This window comes from Panicum virgatum, chromosome 6N (genome assembly GCF_016808335.1).
Source record: "Panicum virgatum strain AP13 chromosome 6N, P.virgatum_v5, whole genome shotgun sequence".
Lineage (NCBI taxonomy): Eukaryota > Viridiplantae > Streptophyta > Magnoliopsida > Poales > Poaceae > Panicum > Panicum virgatum.
Window position 1 is genome coordinate 45,636,542 of NC_053150.1, and position 18,755 is coordinate 45,655,296.

The window sequence follows — 18,755 nt, forward strand, 5'->3', positions numbered from 1 at the left end:
GGGATCCAGGCCCCCGGGTCGGGACACCGACATAAATATAATTTTTTTACATTTAGGTCATGTCGCCCATTAGGGGGCGACAGGCACCCATTTTTGAAAATTCCCTATTCGGGATATATTTTTGAAATTTTGTTTTTTTAAATATAAAAATAAAAAAAGCGCCTGATGGGCCTGCTGGGCTTAGGGGCCAGCAATTTTACTGACGGACTGTTCAACGTAGTATAAAGATTTGCCGAATGACCATTCGAGGGTATATATATATATATATATATATATATATATATATATATATATATATATATATATATATACCGACGGATGGTTCCTTTGTAAAATGAGAATCACCGACGGGCCATCCATTGGTAAGGTTTAACCACAGACTATCCATCAGTAATATTGCACTTTTACGGACTCACGTCGTTAATTCGGCGTTGTGGTGTAGTGTCGGTGATCTTGAATTCTTGAGGCCGGGACTCGAACCGATTCGGGACGCGCATGCAACGTACACCTCTACCACTAAGTTTTGTACATGTATATATAATTATGCTAGGTAAATATATACGCGCATTACTACGGACAAAGACTGGATAAGTATCGGATACATATAGTTGCATGTGCGTTAATTTATAGAGATTTACTTGATCAAATTATGGATGAAGAGCTGGGTCCGACTTGCATACGGAATGGACCGAGACCCAAGTACCGATAATAGAAGTTGAACTGAATAAAAAATTTTATGGAAACATTACATGCTTTAGAAATACGAAAAAGTATAAGTAACTAACTATATATATTATATACTATGTGATTACATATATTATATACTATGTGATTGTTGTGTGGTGGGGAGATTAATTAGGAAATGTGTGTGATAAACGAACTACTAATCACGGTGGCACACATGTGCACGGACGGTTTTAACTTTTAAGAATTGTCGCTTGCGGGCGTTGGTTTGGCTGTAAGCTTTGGTCGGCGACAAGGGAGCGGCGGGTTCTTTGCGGTTGAACCCTCCGACACGGCGAATATGTCTGCATGATTTGCACGTACAGACCCGAGTGGTTAAGGCCGATGCTTGTGATTTGTCTTTAGGTTTCGTTTCAAGTTTAGTACTAGGATATTAAGAATCATGTGATGTGCTTTGGAAGAAAAATTACATTGTCTTCGCAAAAGAAGAAGTACGTACTACATTGGAAAGCAACAAGCGATGGAGTTTATTCGCGTTGGTGGTTACCGTTGAAGCATTCGTTATTCGTTCAGCAAGATCCTGCTCGGGAGATTTGGCTGGTATGGGCGCATGTGGAGGCGCTAGCCCCGTAACGGGCATCGGGGTCAATTCATTGGATCGAATTAGGCGCGGCAAGTTGCCGTTAGATTATCAGCGCTCTCCTGTCTATCTGCGGCTTCTATTTTTTTTTCAGATGCCAATAAACTAGACGACCCTTCCCCTATCGTCTAGCTTGCGATTGTGTGAATGTATGATGGAGCAATCCACTAATCATCATTGCATAGGACTTAGGAGGCATGTCCCATGGGCGTGCATCCTCTGCACCTAGCTAGCTAGCTCAAGCTGTTCAAATTTATATAATTTGGATGTCTATTTCTTCGAATTTTAAAAAATAGCACCTACAGTAGTTTTCCGTGGCTGGTCAAGGGTCTTTCTTCGCGCCACGTTGGGGTTGTTTCGCCCGCGCGTACTGTAGAGCAGCGCTGTTCGATGACCCACCGCACAGTGGTTCCATTGATCTACGTGGCAGTTTGCTCCGGTGTACGTGCATGCACCCTGCCCAGCTCAGCGCGGAACTACAGGAGCCGCGGCGTGCAGTGCAGGCACCGCGCGGGCGCGGCGGCTCTGTTCCCGCGGTCCGCCGTGCCGCCGTGGCACCATCGGCTGGGGGAGGGCCCCGGCGATCGAAAGGCCCAGGAAACGGGGGGACGTGGGCGCTGGCGACATCCCGCCCCCACCACCGCGGCATCGCGCGCGGGCGCCACAGTCCACACACACACACACTTGTCGCCGCGGCAAGCTCGGCCGCGCCGCGCCCACGGCGGAGAGTGCGCGAGAAGCAACAGCAGCCGGCCGTGCGGCGGCGCCCCGCCCGGCCGGGACGCGTCGACGGGCGGTTGGTGGCGCGGCGCGCGTCCGCGTCGTCGTGGCGGCTTCCGCAGCGGGCCACGCCCATGCGGCGCGCGCGTGCGACACTTGGACGGGCGCGTCCCCGCGGCCCCCCGTGCATCGGCCGCCGCTGTCCCGTCACGGGCTTCCTTCGCCTCCACGGTTCCGCGTGCGGCCGCCGGCCGCGTGATTCTCCTACGCCGGACCTCACGGTTAGGGATGGAAACGGAAAGGAAAAAAAATATCTGAAAATATTTGAGATATTTGAATTCGTATTAGTGCGAATCCGATCCGTTTCCATTATAAGAAATGGAAATTAGAAAGAAACACAAATATGGTTATCCGAGATATCTGAATCCCTATCCGTGCGAATCCGATCCGTTTCCATCCTTACTCACGCCGGCACCACACGAGACCAACCCTTATTTACTCTTCAAAATTTTAAAACTTTATAAAATTTTACGTCACATCGAATCTTCAAACATATTAAATATAGTTAAATAAAATAATTAATTATATAATTTGTCTATAATTTACGAGATGAATTTTTTAAGTCTAGTTATCTCATAACCGAATAATAATTATCAAATACAAATAAAATTATTACAGTACTTTACGGCTTCTCTTTTACCCATCAAAACAAGCTTCTCTTTTACCCATCAAAACAAGTCTAACGCACGGAGTCCCAGAAAACACTGTACACACACTGACACACGCCGTGCTCAGAACGTGCGGATACCAATGAAGCCACACCAAACATCGTAGATCCTCCCTGAGCCGCCTTTGAAAGCGGTTGTGTTTAGTTGATGAAAATTTTTGAATTGATTATTATGGTATTTTCGTTTTTTATTTTATAATTAGTATTTAATTATAAACTAATTAGACTCAAAAAATTCATTTCATCATTTACAACTAAATTATGCAATTAGTTATTTTTTAAAATTATATTTAATACAACATGCATGTGTCAAAAAATCTAATATGACAAAAAACTTGAAAAAATTTTAGAACTAAACATGGCCTAATTGTCCCGCGAGTTGCCGGGGGGATCCAGCCAGGGACGCGGAAGCAGCCAGGGCGGTCCCAGTCTGCCAGAGCTCCCAAGCGGTTTGGCTCGAGCGCCTCGAGCCAAACCATCCGCCCAGCTCCCTCCAGCCATCGCGCGAGGGCGCGCCGGGCCGTTCACGTGGAGCCGGCGTGGGGGGCGGGCGGGCGTGACGCCGACGGGCGATCGGGGCTGGTGGTGGTGGGTGGCGCTGGCCGAGGCCTCCTGGCTCGCTCGAGCCTTGCCGCCGTCGCACCCGCAGCCTCTCTCCCTCAGATGGAGCCCGCGGCGCGGCGGACCCCTCGCGAGGCCTTGGGGGCGTGGGCTCACGTGGGCAAGCGCCAATCGGGAGAGCCCCCGCCCCCAGCGCGCCGCCGCCGGCGACCGCGTGGCGCGCTACGTGTGCGGCGCGGAGCGGGGCGACCTGGAGCCGCGCCTCACGCGCGCTGACACGGCGCACCCCCGCGTCCCCGCACCGGTGGTGTCGCCGTGCGCCGCCGCTGCGAGCACGCCAAAGCGTGGATGCCTAGCTGATCCGCTCAGGTGGGTGGGTGGATGCTCCCTGCCGCTGCCAGTTGGTGTCGAGATTGGGGAGCTCCGCCTCACCTCTGGCCGCGGGGATTTTTGTCTAGTGCACCCTCGGCATCTTTATTTCTGAAATGAAAAACCGATAAGAATTTTGATTAAAAAAATGACCTGTCTCCTCGTAAGATGACTTACATTTACATATCTGTAAGTCACCCGTCTAGGCTGAGAGAGATACAGCGATCCAAATCAAAAATAACTAGCTAGCTTTCCTCCGCTTATAGGTCCCGATGTCTGTAGCGCGTGCCCGCTTCCCACTTGACGGGTCCGCTGACTGTTTGTTGCACCCATTAGGCCTGTTGGGCTGCTGTTGACTATGACACTTTTGCAGCCGTTCGGCCTGTTGGGCTACTTTTGCCTGTGACTAGTTAACAGTAACATCAGTCTATATTCATTAGGCAACAACAGCCCTAGCAACCACAGCCGCCTATTAATGTTTCAAAAAATTGAAAACCAACAAGCCGATACAGAAGAGTGTCTTTACGCAACAATTCACACATAGTAATTCTGAATAAGAAAACAAGCCCAAGTCGACTTCTGTTCAGCATGTCTAAGACACTTTCAACTAGGACACTTTCAACTCTTGAACATAGGGCACAAATTACAAGATAGGGCACAGACATGAAAGAAAATGGTTGAAACGGCAGCAAAAACACATATGTGCATCAATAAAACAACAAGTCATGTCCATTGTCTGCTAATCCTGAGGATAATCACTTGTTCAATTTATTTGTAGAAAAAATAAAAAATAGATAGGTAAAGAATTAGAAATAATTGAATGGAATATGCAAATTAAAGTTGGCAATTATACATGCTCTTCATGTTTGAATAATTCAGCTGCCAATTTTTTTTTTGCATATTTACAGTAAATAACGAACAAATCATATGACTCCATCAGAGTATAATTAGTGTGCAATTTACTAGCAAATTTGTTTAAGAGGCTAGACATAGTTAGGAATATTTAGCACTCATACAAACGAATTCACAGGCCTCTGCTTAGTGGTCAATATAAACTATAGGAACACACACTATGTCATCACTGCAGCTAAGAACTAGGAAATACCAATGCCATTGTCTGAACAGACTCAAACCATGTCTAATGATCAGGCATTTAGTAAGGAGCAAGAGATGGAGCATGCATGTCATATTACATTTTTTTTTGGGTTAGACTCATTATTGCAATTAGTTATAGATGAAAATAATTATACTTTTACACATTTCTCAAATAGTTTTCCCATTTCTCAAATAGTTTTTTTACAAAAAGTTTCACTGACAGGTTTTCTTTTTCTCAAATAGGAGAGGACAATAGTCCAAGTACAGTACAGTAGATCACATGGTGAGTTATCAAGTACCTACTAAACTTAAAAAACACAAACAAACATCAACAAAAAATAGAATCAAAATAAAAGGTATCGATTTTAGAAGATACTGAGTAAGGGAAACAAATAAAATGTATCAATTGAAATGATAATGTAGGTCAATTATGCAAAAAATAATAAATTATAGTGCATGTATACTAAAATTACAGAACATGAAGCATTGTAATAATCATGTACACTAACTGTAAATTCCACCAAATTGAATCATGAGCTAAAGAAAATTAACAATAATGCTTCTAAGAAATAAAACATAAGCACCCCCCCTCTCCCCACCACCCACACGAGGGACACACAAGGACACCCACATAAACACTAAAATTTCAGCTCTTTACTTTAAAAATAAAATAGAGTTGTGAAGACATTGGGCAGGATAGAACATTTTAAGTGCATTTGCATAATAGAAATACTCCACGTACAAATAAACTTTACAAAGTGAACCACAAAATTCACAAACAACTGGATCTTGTGACTGCTACAAACTCATTATGTAAAATAAAAAATATATCATTTATATGTACAAAGAGATAGAAAACGCTTACCCCTCTTTTAATAACTTCTGCAACTGCAGCCTTTCTGCACTTGCAACTAGTTGTTCCACTTACCTACAAATAGTTTGAAATATTGAAACAATAAATATACTGTGTCAAAATAACACATTACAAAATTCTCTTTTGTCGCAGATGGAAATGGAACAGACCATAAGTAGCAATTATACCTGTCATTGGCCTCTTCACATATAATCGGGATTGTCAGACGCGAGAAAACTGCAAACCTGCAGACCATGCATGGTGTTGAGTGTGTGCGCAGGTACCAGAAAGAAACATATTTGCAAGACATTGATAGAGAAAAGGTGACTCTGAAAATATTGAAACGTTAAATGAGTGTACAGATCTTGTATGCATATTCTATTATAATGAATAGCAAGAAGACCAAAAATGTAAGCAACCAAAAATGTAATCAACCAAAATGTAATCAACCCTGAAATCCAACACTAACTGAGTTCAAAATTGAATGCCAGCAGACAAACAGATCCCCAATTAAGCTAAAAATAGGACAACACAAAAAAATTGGGAAATGGTATCTGTAATTTAGCACAGACAAGACCCTAGTAGACTAATGAACCCCCAAACTGAATCTAACTAGACTACAAATCGAATCTGAATATGACATAAAGCAAATCAAAACCCCACATAATCGAACACAGATCTAGCAAAATCAGACCCAGGACAAACCCTAGCTGAATCCAGTTATACAACAGCAGACTACCTGAATGTCGAAGAACACCCATTGTCTTCCGACGAGGCTGTCGATTCGCCGCTTACATGCTCTCTCCGCCTCGTCCGTTTCACTTCTCCACTGAATCAGGAAGGGGAAGAGGGGAAAACACAGCAAGGCTGAGGTTCCCGTGCAGTCATCACCGATCTCCATCCCCTACCATGCAGCCCCCGCGCTCCGCTTGCTGCGCGTCGACGCCGGCGATGCCGAACCAAGCCACATGGCCGCTGTGCTCCACCTTGCTACGCTTTGCGGCTCCTCCTCTGTCCAGATACAGATCACTCAATAATACGAGCTCGATTCACTCAATTCTAGGGTACAATCAAGGAAGGGAAAGAGATACAGGGGTCTAGAAGATTCTAGAAGAAGCACTAGAGCCAGGAGGATGAAAGAATCTAGAAGGTTCTAAGGGGAGCAGAGGAAGGAGGAGTCGAGGAAGAAGAAAGCCAATCCGTCTATTTTGTTCATCGATGCCTTCCAATGTCTTGCTGCCAAGGTTTTAAATTTTCCGCTATAGCCCGCTATAGCTATTTGAGGCATGGTATCACTATTTGAATTTATGTATAATTTAGCTGCTATAGCCTGCCATAACTTCATTTAGCTCGTTATTGGCTGTTTTCTAAGTCTAGTCGCTAAACCGCTTGACTCGCTATTTAAAACTATGCTTGCTGCCCTCTTGTGTAGTTTGGACATCAGGTTCCGGTACTCACATGGACCAACAGTTTAGCCGTCCAGCCCACCTGTACGCAAAGTCTTACCAGCCATCAGGCCCAGTACATGACATCCTCACCAGGCACCAACAAACCCGGAATGACGGAAACAAACCCGATAACAAGAAAACCGGGCACTCAATGAGAAAAGGCGAGCCCGTTTTGATGGACTAAACTACAAACAGTCACAGCATCAAAAGATGATCCAAAGGTTAGACACATCGACTGACGGATAGCAAATATGTAAGTCGACTTACGTCAAGTAAATCTGTAAAAAAAAAATCGGACTCGGCAAAAGGAAAACGCTTGTGAAGACTCAAAACGTTGTCCTCTTGCTGTGTGACTTGTTTTTGGTCTTATTGGATTGGAGGTATCTACCCCGGGCTACCCTGATTCTACTAGAGTATCACTTGCCGCAGATAGTTTAGGGCTCAACAGTGTTTTCTCTTTTCTGCATTTTTTTAAAAAATAACTAGTCTCTTTCCTTCTTTTGTTTATTTCTGTCTTCGGGGAGTGCGATGCATGGCCTAGTTTTTTTTAATCTTGGTGCGAGCCATTCTCAAGAACAAAAACAAAAAAACCGTGGCTTAGGAGCTCCGTCACTCCACAACATGTGGTACTCCTACTTCGCAAGAAGCAAGATAGAGAACTGGACTAGGAATCAAACGCGCCGTCGACGTCTTGGCAACCGTACACGAGAAAAGGCTCCGTGGTCTCCACGTACCAGAAGGTCCGGAGGCTGTAGCCTGTAGCCACCGTCGCACACGCCGACCGCCGTCCCTGGCCGGGCTCCGCGCGGCGACCGGCGCCACCACGCCGCGCCGCACCGCACCGCAGGGCCCTGTCTTTCCCCCGGCCGGTGCGCGTGTTCAGGGCAGCAACCATCCTATCCTGGCAGTGGCAGGAGCTACGAGCGGTCAGGACTCAGGAGGATGCTCGCCGTGAGTTATCCTACTCGGTCTGTTCTTGATTCCATGCCCAAATCATTAAGCATCTTGTTATAGGGTTATTATTAGGAAATTTGGAAGTCGATTCTGCCTGATATTTGTCAATACGAGAATGGGTTGGGTTGACCCATTGGGTCGCTGACCCGACCCACAATAGCAAGACCAATGAGCCACTAGGTCAGCCTCAAATCAGAAACGGTCCATTTAAAATCGAAACCTGTTGACCCGTGGCGTGACACTTTCCCACGCGACCCCATCCACGAGTGCGCCGTCAGGCTCCTCCGCTTTGGCACAGAGGCGAGTGAGCAGGCTGCAGCGAAGCGCGCCGTCCTCCCCTCGGCATCGGCGACTCGGCAGCTCGCCCTCCCCTTCGGCGGATCTCCCCTCCGATAAATTTCTCGTCTTTCCTTTCTTTCCCACGCGATGTCTCTTCGTTAGATCTCCATGCTTACTTGAACACGAGAGCTCGTCTGCCGTTCCAAGCCTGAATCTCAAGAGCCCGTGCTGGCCTTATCAAACCAACGCCTGATTGTTCTTTTTCTGTAGCTAGGATTTCTTGTTTATTCCTCTCATATCTGTTGTGATTTGTTTTAATCCAACAGAAAAAGCTTCTTGATATTTCTTTCTTTTAACTGTAATAACATATCAACAACGATGTAGTAACATCCAGTACGGTTATATAGCAGCAAAGTCTACAGAGGAAAAAAGAATTGATCTTTGTTGTTGTTGTAATGACCTTTTAACTTTGGAGATTTATAACTGTAATAACGTTTGCCAACTGTGGAGATATCTATTGCATAATGATGTCTGAAATTATTGTATATGCATAAATTTGATTGGGGCAATCCGTGATGCTCATTGGGCCATCAAGGCCATAGACAAAACCTTGATTTGGATCCACTCATGACCTCACAAGTTGGCCTTGAGATCATGGAGGCCAGGTTCAAGGTAAGGTCTGGACCGGCCCATTATCATCCAGAGATATTCGTGCATATTCCATGTTTTTGCTGATATTTGTTAGTAACTTTTAAATCCTCTGGATCGACTAGATCGACTAGGGGAGCCGAATACTGGTAAAGTCGATTGTTGCTCACTGATCACGAGTAAAACCATTAGAGGCAAAATTATTTAGATCTCAACCATTCATTTAGGAAAAATAACAGTGATTTGGAGGTAAAACAGTGAAATCAATTCCAACAACTTTTTTTTTTTGGAAAATAACAGCGGCCGAGTTGTACTCAGCGACGACAGGCACGAAAGATGCAATGCCTAGAAGTAACAATCCGATCGGGATCCAATCAATCTGCACGGGCGACACCGACGAATCCGCCGCAGCAATGGGCGACCGATGGGACGGCATCCCCGCAGACGTCTTCGTGGAGATCCTGCAGCGCCTGCCGCCTAGCCCCCGGCGGCGGATCCGCCTCGTCTGCCGGCACTGGCGCAGCGTCATCGTCGACCACACGCCGGGACCAGGGTTAACCATTTCGTTTTCCGATGAAATCCCGGTGTTTAGCGGGAACAAAATTTCGGTAAATTTCGGTGGATTTTGGACGAAATTTGTTGAATTTTGAATTTTGAAACGAAATATATCGAAAAATACCGAAATTTCGGATCCCGGTAACTAGCGGAAACGAAAAAAACCGAAATTTCGGCGAAATTTCGCCGAAAAGTTAAACCCTGGTGCCAGGCCCACGCCAAGCTCCTCGCCTTCGTCACCGGGTTCGGCCGCCCCCGCGCATACGTCCTCGACGACCTAATTAAAGGAAGGACGACGGACCGGCGGTAGGGAGCTGAAGCTGCGAGGCGGCGCCGCGGGCTCGGGCGCAGGGTTTAACTTTTCGGCGAAATTTCGGTTTTTTTTTTCGTTTCCGCTAGTTACCAGGATCCGAAATTTCGGTATTTTTCGATATATTTCGTTTCAAAATTCAAAATTCAACAAATTTCGTCCGAAATCCACCGAAATTTCGGAACGAAATTTCGTTTCCGCTAAACACCGGGATTTCATCGGAAAACGAAATGGTTAACCCTGCTCGGGCATGAGCATGATCGGCACGTGCAACGGCCGGCTCTGCCTGTACCGGCGCCACGGCGACGTGGTCGTGGTCAACCCGGTCACCGGCGAGAAGATCGCCGTACCGCCGCCGCCGAAGACGCCCGTAGCGTTGGAGCCGGCGGCAGCGTACAGCTTCGCGTACCACCCGGCGACGGGGCTGTACAAGATCGTGCACGTCCCGTGCCACGGCGACGGCGACGGCGGGCTGTTCGACGCGGTGAGTGTGCTCACGCTAGGGGACGGGTCGTGGCGGCAGGTGCCTGTCCCCGTCGGGACCAGGGTTAACCATTTCGTTTTCCGATGAAATCCCGGTGTTTAGCAGAAACGAAATTTCGGAACGAAATTTCGGTAAATTTCGGTGGATTTCGGTGGATTTTGGACAAAATTTGTTAATTTTGAATTTTGAAACGAAATATATCGAAAAATACCGAAATTTCGGATTCCGGTAACAAGCTGCCGCCTCAGCATCGGCCTCGTCAGCTTCGACGGCGCCACGTACTGGGTCGCCTCGGACGCCCGCTCGGTCATGGCGTTCGACCTCCAGAACGAGCGCGTCGCGGTCGTCGCGCAGCTGCCGGTGGTGCGCGGAAGGCTGGGCTGGAGCTCTCTTTTCATCTGACGACGGACGGGCGAGGGAGGCTGGGCTTTGTCCGCTCCCACGAGATGAAGCGGACCAGAAAGCGGAAGCGGCGGAGCAAGACCGAGGTAGACGAACATTGTCTTTGATCGAGTGATTTTCGCCTATGCTTTTTCTTAGCAAATTTCACCTATGTCACTATGCGTGCAGGTGTGGATGCTGAAGAACGGACGACGAAGAAACAAGAAGTGGAAGTGGGCTCTCCGGTACAAGATCGAAGAGCCACTTCAAGAGATCGTCTGGCCGCACGTCGTCGTCATCCACGGCGAGCACGTCCTCACCACCCGGGTGACGACGGGGTGCGGCAGGTGGGTGAGCTTGCACGCGCACCGCCTGAGCGAGGCGAGGTCGGAGCGCACGCCGCCGTCGATTGGCCTGTACGCCGACTGTCACAGCCTCCGGACGTTCGCCTACGTCGAAACCACGGAGCATTTGGCATTATATGGATGCGACGGCGGCGACATTGGCGACGATGAGGAGTGGAGGTGGATTAGGATGTTTGATGTTGATGATATGGAACCACGGTGGAGGTTGGAGCGACGCATGATTGCATAGTATACTAGCATATTGTGTTGCTACAGGTAATGTAACAGACATGCGTAGTACCCAATGTTTTAAATAGCGGGCTAAGCCCTTTAGACTTTGATTTTTCAAAGGCTAAGAAAGGCTATAGCGAGCTATAGCGGGGGGCTATAGACATTTAGCGGTTTGTAGATCACATTAAAGATTAAATCATCAAACAGATAAACACATAGTTCAAACTTACATAATTCAGATGCTTAGTACATGATAGTCTAACAAATACAAAAGGATTCCTCTTAATACCAAGATCACGAGGATGTCAAACAGTTTAGACGGTGCAGTGACCATTAGTCTAGCATAAAGTCCAACAGATTAACAAGAATATAGTTCACACATAAATTGAAAATAAAACTTGAAACTAACATTAGACTATCAAATGCATTTCGGTATTTAGCGGATTTAACGGGCTAAACCACCCCCAATTTAGCGGATTTAGCGGGCTAAATCCAGCTAATAGCGGATTTTCCAGCTTAGCGCTAAAAGGACCTTCTCCTAGCATTTTCTTGTCCCAGAAGCTATAGCTGGCTATAGCGAAGACTATAGCCAGCTATTTAAAACCATGGTAGTACCATTAACTTTGTGTTTATTTACTTTATATACAGCCGTGCCATGATCGTGCAAGATATTGATTGTCCATTTTCATGTTGAGATTCTAATAATCTAATTAATTTGTTCAACTTTCGATTAGAATTCGATTGATTTGTCCGAACTCTGATTAGAATTTTGATTGACAGACCAAGAAAACAGTAGAGATAAAGATAGAGATAAGCCCATTATGTCATTGGTGTAAATATCGGATATGTATAGTTATCCGTTAATCTGTAGGGATCCACGTGTTCAAGTCGATCTATTGTGCAATGCATCTATCAAAATGCAGGCCACATATGTCGTGATTGATTCCCATCGATCGATCATGCATATCCCCGATACCGAGCAGAGATGAAGATTGGAATGCCTATCGACCCTTTGACGTAGCTCGTCCATCATAGGAGCACTCCCTCGTGAGAAGGATTTACCAAAAAGAAAAAAAAAACACTAGCTAATAAGAGCATCTCCAATAATTTTTCTAACTCTCTAAATTATTATTTGGAGAGTCTTCTGCATAAAAATCGATTTTTATATGTTTTCACTCTCCAACAATTTTTATATATCTTGTGTACATTCCAGAAAGAAATTTTTGTTATCTATTTTTGGCTAGCGAGAAATGTGAAATAAAAGATGGTTATATTTGGATAACCACTTAGAGAAGTTGTTTGAAGATATTTTTCATCAAAATTTCTATTCTTAATAATAAGAAGAGTCTGTTCAAGTTGCTCTAATTAAGAACAGTAGTTAGAGTCTACTTTGACGATAATTTTGGGCCCCTCTAATCTTTTCAAAAGAATTCTTGAATCAAAAGTACCTTGTAGTCTTGATAATATAACTAGCTACATGCCCGTGCGTTGCTACGGGAAGCGAAAAGATTATAGCGCAAGACACATAATACTTGATTACAAAAATCATAAAATAAAAACTAAACATGAGTCAAAAAAATATACGCAATACATCATTGCTTTGCGCTATGCGTCATGGTTGATGGTTTATCAGATCAAGCATTACTACAATAGGGCCAACTGAGAACTATATACAGATATTACCATATCAAATAGATGCATAAATACTTCTATATCAGTAGGGATAATCTGGAGTTATTTCCAAACAAAATTATGTGTTCCGTACAAATTAAACTCAACACTCCAGAACTTGAATTTATATTCATGTAGATCAAGGTTGGAGCAAATGAATACGGAAAATCAGTCAACTGCCTAGGTCACAGGCAATATTAGCATATCTAGCTGTACAATGTTAGGGCCATATGAGAACTCTATATCAGATATCACCCTATCATACTGATGCAGAAATACACCTATATCAGAAAAATAAATGTGATAAACAGCGTTCACATCTTCCAAACCTGATGCCTTCTGTCTACCGCTACTATTCATCCATGGGTTCTTCTCCTGAATACTCTGAAGGTGAATCCGATGACAATGATCCTAGGATTCCCTCTAAACTGAGTGTCAATCCACTCTAAAGAGGTAATGCAGGATTATGATTTAATTAGAACAGGCACATCCATAGTGATTTACTCATACAGTTGAAATTAGATTAAATTCGCTTTGACATGGTAAAATAATAACAAGGGGGTGCTAGCAATACCTCTGGCTGGAATCTCAACATGTCAGCACGAGCCATTGCCTCTGCTTGAGATATTCTCTGCCTGAATATCTGAGCCATCCCGTCAGCCTGATGTGAGCCAAAGAAACCATGTCAGTTTGTTAGATAAAGCATACACAACAAATGTGCACATGTTGTTTATTTTACATGTACCTTCTCAAAAACAAGCTTAGGATTGCGGATCATGTCGCCAGGTGTTGGCTCAAGCTTTTTTGTAGAAAGGCTCAGTATCATCACCTACAACAGAACTGACTGAACTTAGCTCTATGAAGTAGAGGTATAAAATAATTCCCATGTACCACGACAGCTATACCTTGAGGGTGTCTACTGGTTGCAGAACTGTTGATATATCTGCAACATGGTCATCACTAATCTGACTGACATGGAGAAGACCACTGATTCCGCTCTATGAAGGCACCATAAGGTTTTAGGCTCTCAACAGTTCCCAAGACAACTGAACCACCAAGCTGAGCTTGACTGTCAACCATTGCCTTGCGGTTGCTGAGGACAAGCATGTCCTGTTCCTCATCAACCTCTGCAAACATGAGAGGCAGTTCTTTGCCAAGCAGCTCTTCAGCAGTTGTTTTCTGATCAAGATCAAACAAAACTTTATCAAGGAACTGTAAAGTTTTAGTCATAGCAAGGTACCAGACTTCGAACTACAATACAATAGGAGAGGGCGAGAGGCAGCTCATGCTAGGCAATAAAACATATAATCTAAGAAACTTATGTACAAGGTAGATAACACCGATGACACTTGGGAAAACAGAAAAAATCCCATAAACCCTTCCACAAGAGCTACCACACGTCCACACCTCCATTGTTCCACCAATCACCTGCAAGCAAAATTGACAAGAACTGCAGTTTGCTCCTGGAACTGAATCAAACAAATTGCAGCAACGTCCTACTTGACAGCCCAATGAGGCATTCCATCAAACATCTAGTGAGCAGAGAGGTTGCCTGGTGTATTTCGCAGCATCTAACTACGACCTCACCTGGCACCTCTGGACCTACAGGAGACCCTGCCCACCATTGCCACCGCCGATCCAAAGGCAAGTGTGTTGTGCACTGGTCGGTGGGGGTGGGAGAGAGGAGGCGACGACGGCGGTGAGCACGGGCGGAGGGCCTGGAGGCGACGGCGCGCGTGGGGGGCGGAGGAGGAGCGCGAGCCGGCGGAGAGAGGTGCTCGGGTCGGATATGGAAGGGCGACGACAGCAGCGAGCGGGTGGGGCGGCGCGACGCGACGGAGAGGATGCTGCGGCCCGGGACAGCAGGGTCGGCGTGAGGAGCAGGCCGGCGGTGGGGAGGCTAGGAGCGGTGGCGAGGAGTCGGATCAGAATCGGATCAGCGGAGGAACCGTCGAGGGAGGGTGGGGGGAGGGGGGGAGGGGGGCCGACGGACGCGCGTGGTGGAAAGGAAACGCGCGACATCGAAAGTGCATTGCGGTTCATTGAAATTGAAAGTGTAATGACGAATCAAAAAAAGTCTTACTTAGTGTTTTTTTTATAGTAGTAGAGAAGAGATTGAGATAGAGATAGAGAAGAGATACACATTGATCGATCTCTCGTATTATATTGAAGTAATAGTCCAACAAGGTTCCACCGCGTAGATTTGATCGATCTCCCGTATTATATTAACTGAAGCGATTCGTTGAATCCCAAAGATCGATCGACCCGCGACAGGCGGTGCCACAATGGCGGACGAGGGTTTCCGCCGCCTACCCGACGACGTCCTCGTGCAAATCTTGGTTCTCCTACCGACGAGCTCGCGGCGGAGGTTCCGCCTGGTCTGCAAGCAGTGGCGCGACATGATCAACGAGCGCACGCCGGAGCGGCAGGTCGGCACCAACGTCCTCGCCTTCATCACGCAGCAGGGAAGCTGCTCCCGTGCCCTCGTCTTCGACAACAAAGACGGGCTCCGCCGCCGGCACGCGTGGATGTACCCCTGCTCCCACGGACGCAGCAAAATTGACCTGGTAGGCACGCGCAACGGCTTGCTCTGCCTGCACGAGATCGTCATGGCGTCGGGCAATGGTGGTAGCTTCTTCTCCGCCATCACGGTGACCAACCCGATCACCGGCGAGACGCTGGCGCTCCCACCGGCGCCGAGGTCGTGGGAGTGGGAGCAGATGAGGTCGCCGGGGAAGTACAGCTTCGGGTACCACCCGACCACGGGGCGCTACAAGGTCGTGCACATCCCGTGCGGGCGGCGCCAGGCGGTCGACGCGCTGCAGGTGTTCACCCTGGGCGACGACACGGCGTGGCGCGAGGTGCCGGTGGCCACCCGGCCGGGCGCGACCTACAACCTCGCGTGCGAGCCCATCTCCGTCGACGGGCGGACGTACTGGCTCGATGCGTTCTCCCTCCGCGTGATGGCGCTGGACCTCGAGGACGAGCGCGTCGCGTCCTTTGCCGCGCCGCCGGCCGCTTGGCGCCCCGGCCCGATCCCGGCGGACGCCGGGTGGAAGCTGACGAACGTCCACGGGAGGCTGGGCGTGGTGGTGGCGGCGGAGACGGCGAGGGTGGAGGTGTGGGTGCTGGATGGCGGAGGCGCGCTGCCGCAGTGGAGCCGGAGGCACGACATTGCGGTGGAGGTGGCGGCGGCGGCGACGTTCGGTTGCTGTATCGCGGCGCCGCAGTTGACGCATGGCGGTTGCATCTTGCGCGCATCACGGGATCCGATGCGCGACTGGAGCGCCTACCGTGGGTGGGGGAGGAGACGGTTGCACTGGCACAAGGTGGGTAGCTTGACGGGCGGCGGCGGGCAGCTGCGGGCGGTGAAGGAGCGGGAGGTCGTGATGAGGGAGGAGGAAAGCGATGGCGACCTCAAGACTTTCGCCTACGTCGAGACTGTGGAGCCGGTGCCGAGCAACCACGGATGTGCAAGTGCAAGAAGGCTGTAATATATATATATTTTGCTTCATTAATCTGTTGCCGGCTCAGCGCAGCTACTCAACACAACACATTGCCCCCTCTGTTGCCGGCTGCCCGGCGGTCTGCTCCGTGAGTCGTGATAGGAATCTGGGGAAGGATGGCAGGGGGGAGATGGAATGAAGAGGCTCTGCGATGAAAGCAAGGTGTTGCTTTGCTCTCTAGCCAACGGCCTCCGTCCTTCTCACGTATTCCCATTTCCTTGCTAAGTAGAGCATTCATCATCATCATCGTCTATAAACCCAGTCTGCTATAAACCCAAAGGATTAGTGCGTCGAAGACGTCTTATTAGCTTGTTTGGTTTTTGAGGAGGATTGCATGCGTGGGCAGCATGAAGATGATCAGCTTCCCCTCGAGGTCAAGATGTGCCCTTCATCTCATGCTGCCTCTGGCTCTCCTCTGCCTCTTCTCAGGTACTGATCTCACTTCTCCATGAACAGCAGCAAACGTCTAGGAAGCAGCAATAGCCATTACAGCAATATACATCAAGTTGCTGATCTATACGACGTGTTGGCAGGTGCGCCGCGGCGCGCTGACTCTGCCCGAGTCTTCACCATCGTCAACCTGTGCGAGACGACGATCTGGCCGGCCGTGACGCCCGCCAGCGAGAGATTCGGCGGCGGCGGCTTCGCGCTCCGGCCGGGGCAGTCCGTGGCGTTCACGGCGTGTTAGCGCGCGCTCTACTGATGAAGACGGAGCTGTCACTGTTGGGCTCAGTGTGTGCGTGCGATCCGGCTGAACAAACCTGAATTCCGAAGAGCAAGCTGCCCTCGTCGGGTCAGCCGCCGCAATCCCCTTCTCCTTCCTCCGATCCCATTTCTGCTAGCCTTTTCCCCAATCTCTTCTCTCTTGCTAACACCTGGTATCAGAGTCACGTCCTGGTGCTTCCCCTTTACCCGATCTGGATTCTTCTTCGACCCACGATCATTTCACTCGCCTTCAGCGCCGCCTTGGAGCCATGAACCCCGACATCAAGCTTGTGCTGGACACCATGTCCAAGCACTTCGAGGATCAGGACGCTCGCTGGGAGAAGCGCTTCACCGAGCACGACGAGAAGTGGGAGCACAAGTTCCTGGAGACCGATGCCGCTCAGGACGTGCGCGTCTCTCGGATCGAGCGCGCGGCGGACGCGCTCGAGCAGTGGCGGCCCGAGATCGAGGGATCCGTCGACGACCTGCGTTTGGAGATGAAGAAGCTCAACAAGTACTATGAACGCACCACCTTGGAGAACCAGGTGGAGGCGCCGCTTCTCTCCACCATTCCTCTGCTTCCGGCCGGGCGCACATCGGCGCCGGCTCCGACCAATTGGCCCAACGGGCACTGCGTCGACACCAATTCACGGGAGGATGGCTTTGGATCGGTTACGACCTTAGTTCATCCCCCCGCCCAAGGGTACGTGTGATCGTCCACCTTCCCGTTCCCGTGTTCCTCCTAGTGAGAGTCCTTTGCGTGAGACACCCCCTCTTCCTGGTTCGCGGGGCGCCCCCGGTTCCACAGGTCGCATGCCGAAACTGAATTTCCCGTCCTTCGATGGCGATAACCCAAAATTATGGCTCTATCGTTGCGAGAGTTACTTCGAGATGTGTTCCTTAGAGTCTTCCATTTGGATTCCTCTGGCAGCCATGCATATGAATGGTCCTGCGGCCAGATGGTTTCAGTCAGTTGAGGAGAAACTCAGATCTGCATCCTGGTCTGAATTTTTGCATCTCCTTTTAGATCGGTTTGGTAGAGAACAAAAAGAGTTGTTGATCCGTCAGCTTTTCCACATTCGACAGTCCGGTTCAGTAGCTGATTACGTGTCCTAGTTTTCAGAGTTGTTGGATCAGTTAGTTGCTTACGGTCATTTCAATGATCCCATCTATTACGCTATGCGTTTCTTGGATGGTCTTAGAGCTGACATTAGATCAGCGGTGTCTCTGCATCGTCCTACCACCTTCGATACTGCTGCTTCGCTTGCGTTGTTGCAGGAGGACGTCTCAGTGGCTGCCAAGGGCTTTGAGTCTCGTCGGGAGAGTTTTTCTTCTATCAGGCCTACAGCCAAGGGGCCTCATCCCTTACCTGCTCCTCCGGTGGCCTCCAACAAACAAGCTCAGCCTATTCTGCCAGAAGCAACTCGGCTTTGTGAAGGTGTTGACGCAAAAATCAACACACTGGAATCCGAGGACAAGTGTTCGCCGAGTCACGGAAAGTCAACCAAGCGTGCCAGTCAATTTGACCTGAAATTGACAAGGGAGAAAACAAAGTCAAATTCGAGAGCATATCGGCTGGGATTCCGAATA

The 18,755-nt window shown here is 48.3% G+C and overlaps 2 protein-coding genes, 1 long non-coding RNA gene and 1 pseudogene across 3 annotated transcripts; 2 read left to right on the plus strand and 2 right to left on the minus strand.

Moving 5' to 3' along the window:
* Positions 1-2,992: 2,992 nt before the first annotated feature.
* Positions 2,993-7,051, minus strand: LOC120679216. Its single transcript, XR_005677050.1, has 4 exons — positions 6,389-7,051; positions 5,838-5,894; positions 3,879-5,724; positions 2,993-3,812 (listed from the first exon to the last, which is right to left on the minus strand). It is a non-coding gene; the product is annotated as an uncharacterized LOC120679216 (long non-coding RNA).
* Positions 7,052-10,572: 3,521 nt separating this feature from the next.
* Positions 10,573-11,415, plus strand: LOC120677438. Its single transcript, XM_039958592.1, has 2 exons — positions 10,573-10,815; positions 10,898-11,415. The coding sequence occupies exons 1-2, from the start codon at positions 10,774-10,776 to the stop codon at positions 11,300-11,302; spliced, it is 447 nt and encodes a 148-aa protein (XP_039814526.1). The 5' UTR covers positions 10,573-10,773; the 3' UTR covers positions 11,303-11,415.
* A 1,628-nt stretch (positions 11,416-13,043) lies between these two features.
* On the minus strand, positions 13,044-14,969 carry LOC120677250 (annotated as a pseudogene).
* A 1,780-nt stretch (positions 14,970-16,749) lies between these two features.
* On the plus strand, positions 16,750-18,345 carry LOC120678590. The gene is made up of 2 exons (XM_039959840.1): positions 16,750-16,889; positions 16,994-18,345. Exon 2 carries the CDS (start codon positions 17,435-17,437, stop codon positions 17,876-17,878), a length of 444 nt encoding a protein of 147 aa, XP_039815774.1. The 5' UTR covers positions 16,750-16,889; positions 16,994-17,434; the 3' UTR covers positions 17,879-18,345.
* The last annotated feature ends 410 nt before the right edge of the window (positions 18,346-18,755 follow it).

What these genes read in the sequence shown, in the direction of transcription:
- LOC120677438 (XM_039958592.1), top strand. Translation starts at nt 10,774, where the DNA reads ATGAAGCGGACCAGAAAGCGGAAGCGGCGGAGCAAGACCGAG. An exon ending in AGCGGCGGAGCAAGACCGAG is followed by an intron (nt 10,816 to 10,897) that starts GTAGACGAACAT and finishes CTATGCGTGCAG; the next exon opens with GTGTGGATGCTGAAGAACGG.
- LOC120678590 (XM_039959840.1), top strand. Translation starts at nt 17,435, where the DNA reads ATGAACCCCGACATCAAGCTTGTGCTGGACACCATGTCCAAGCACTTC.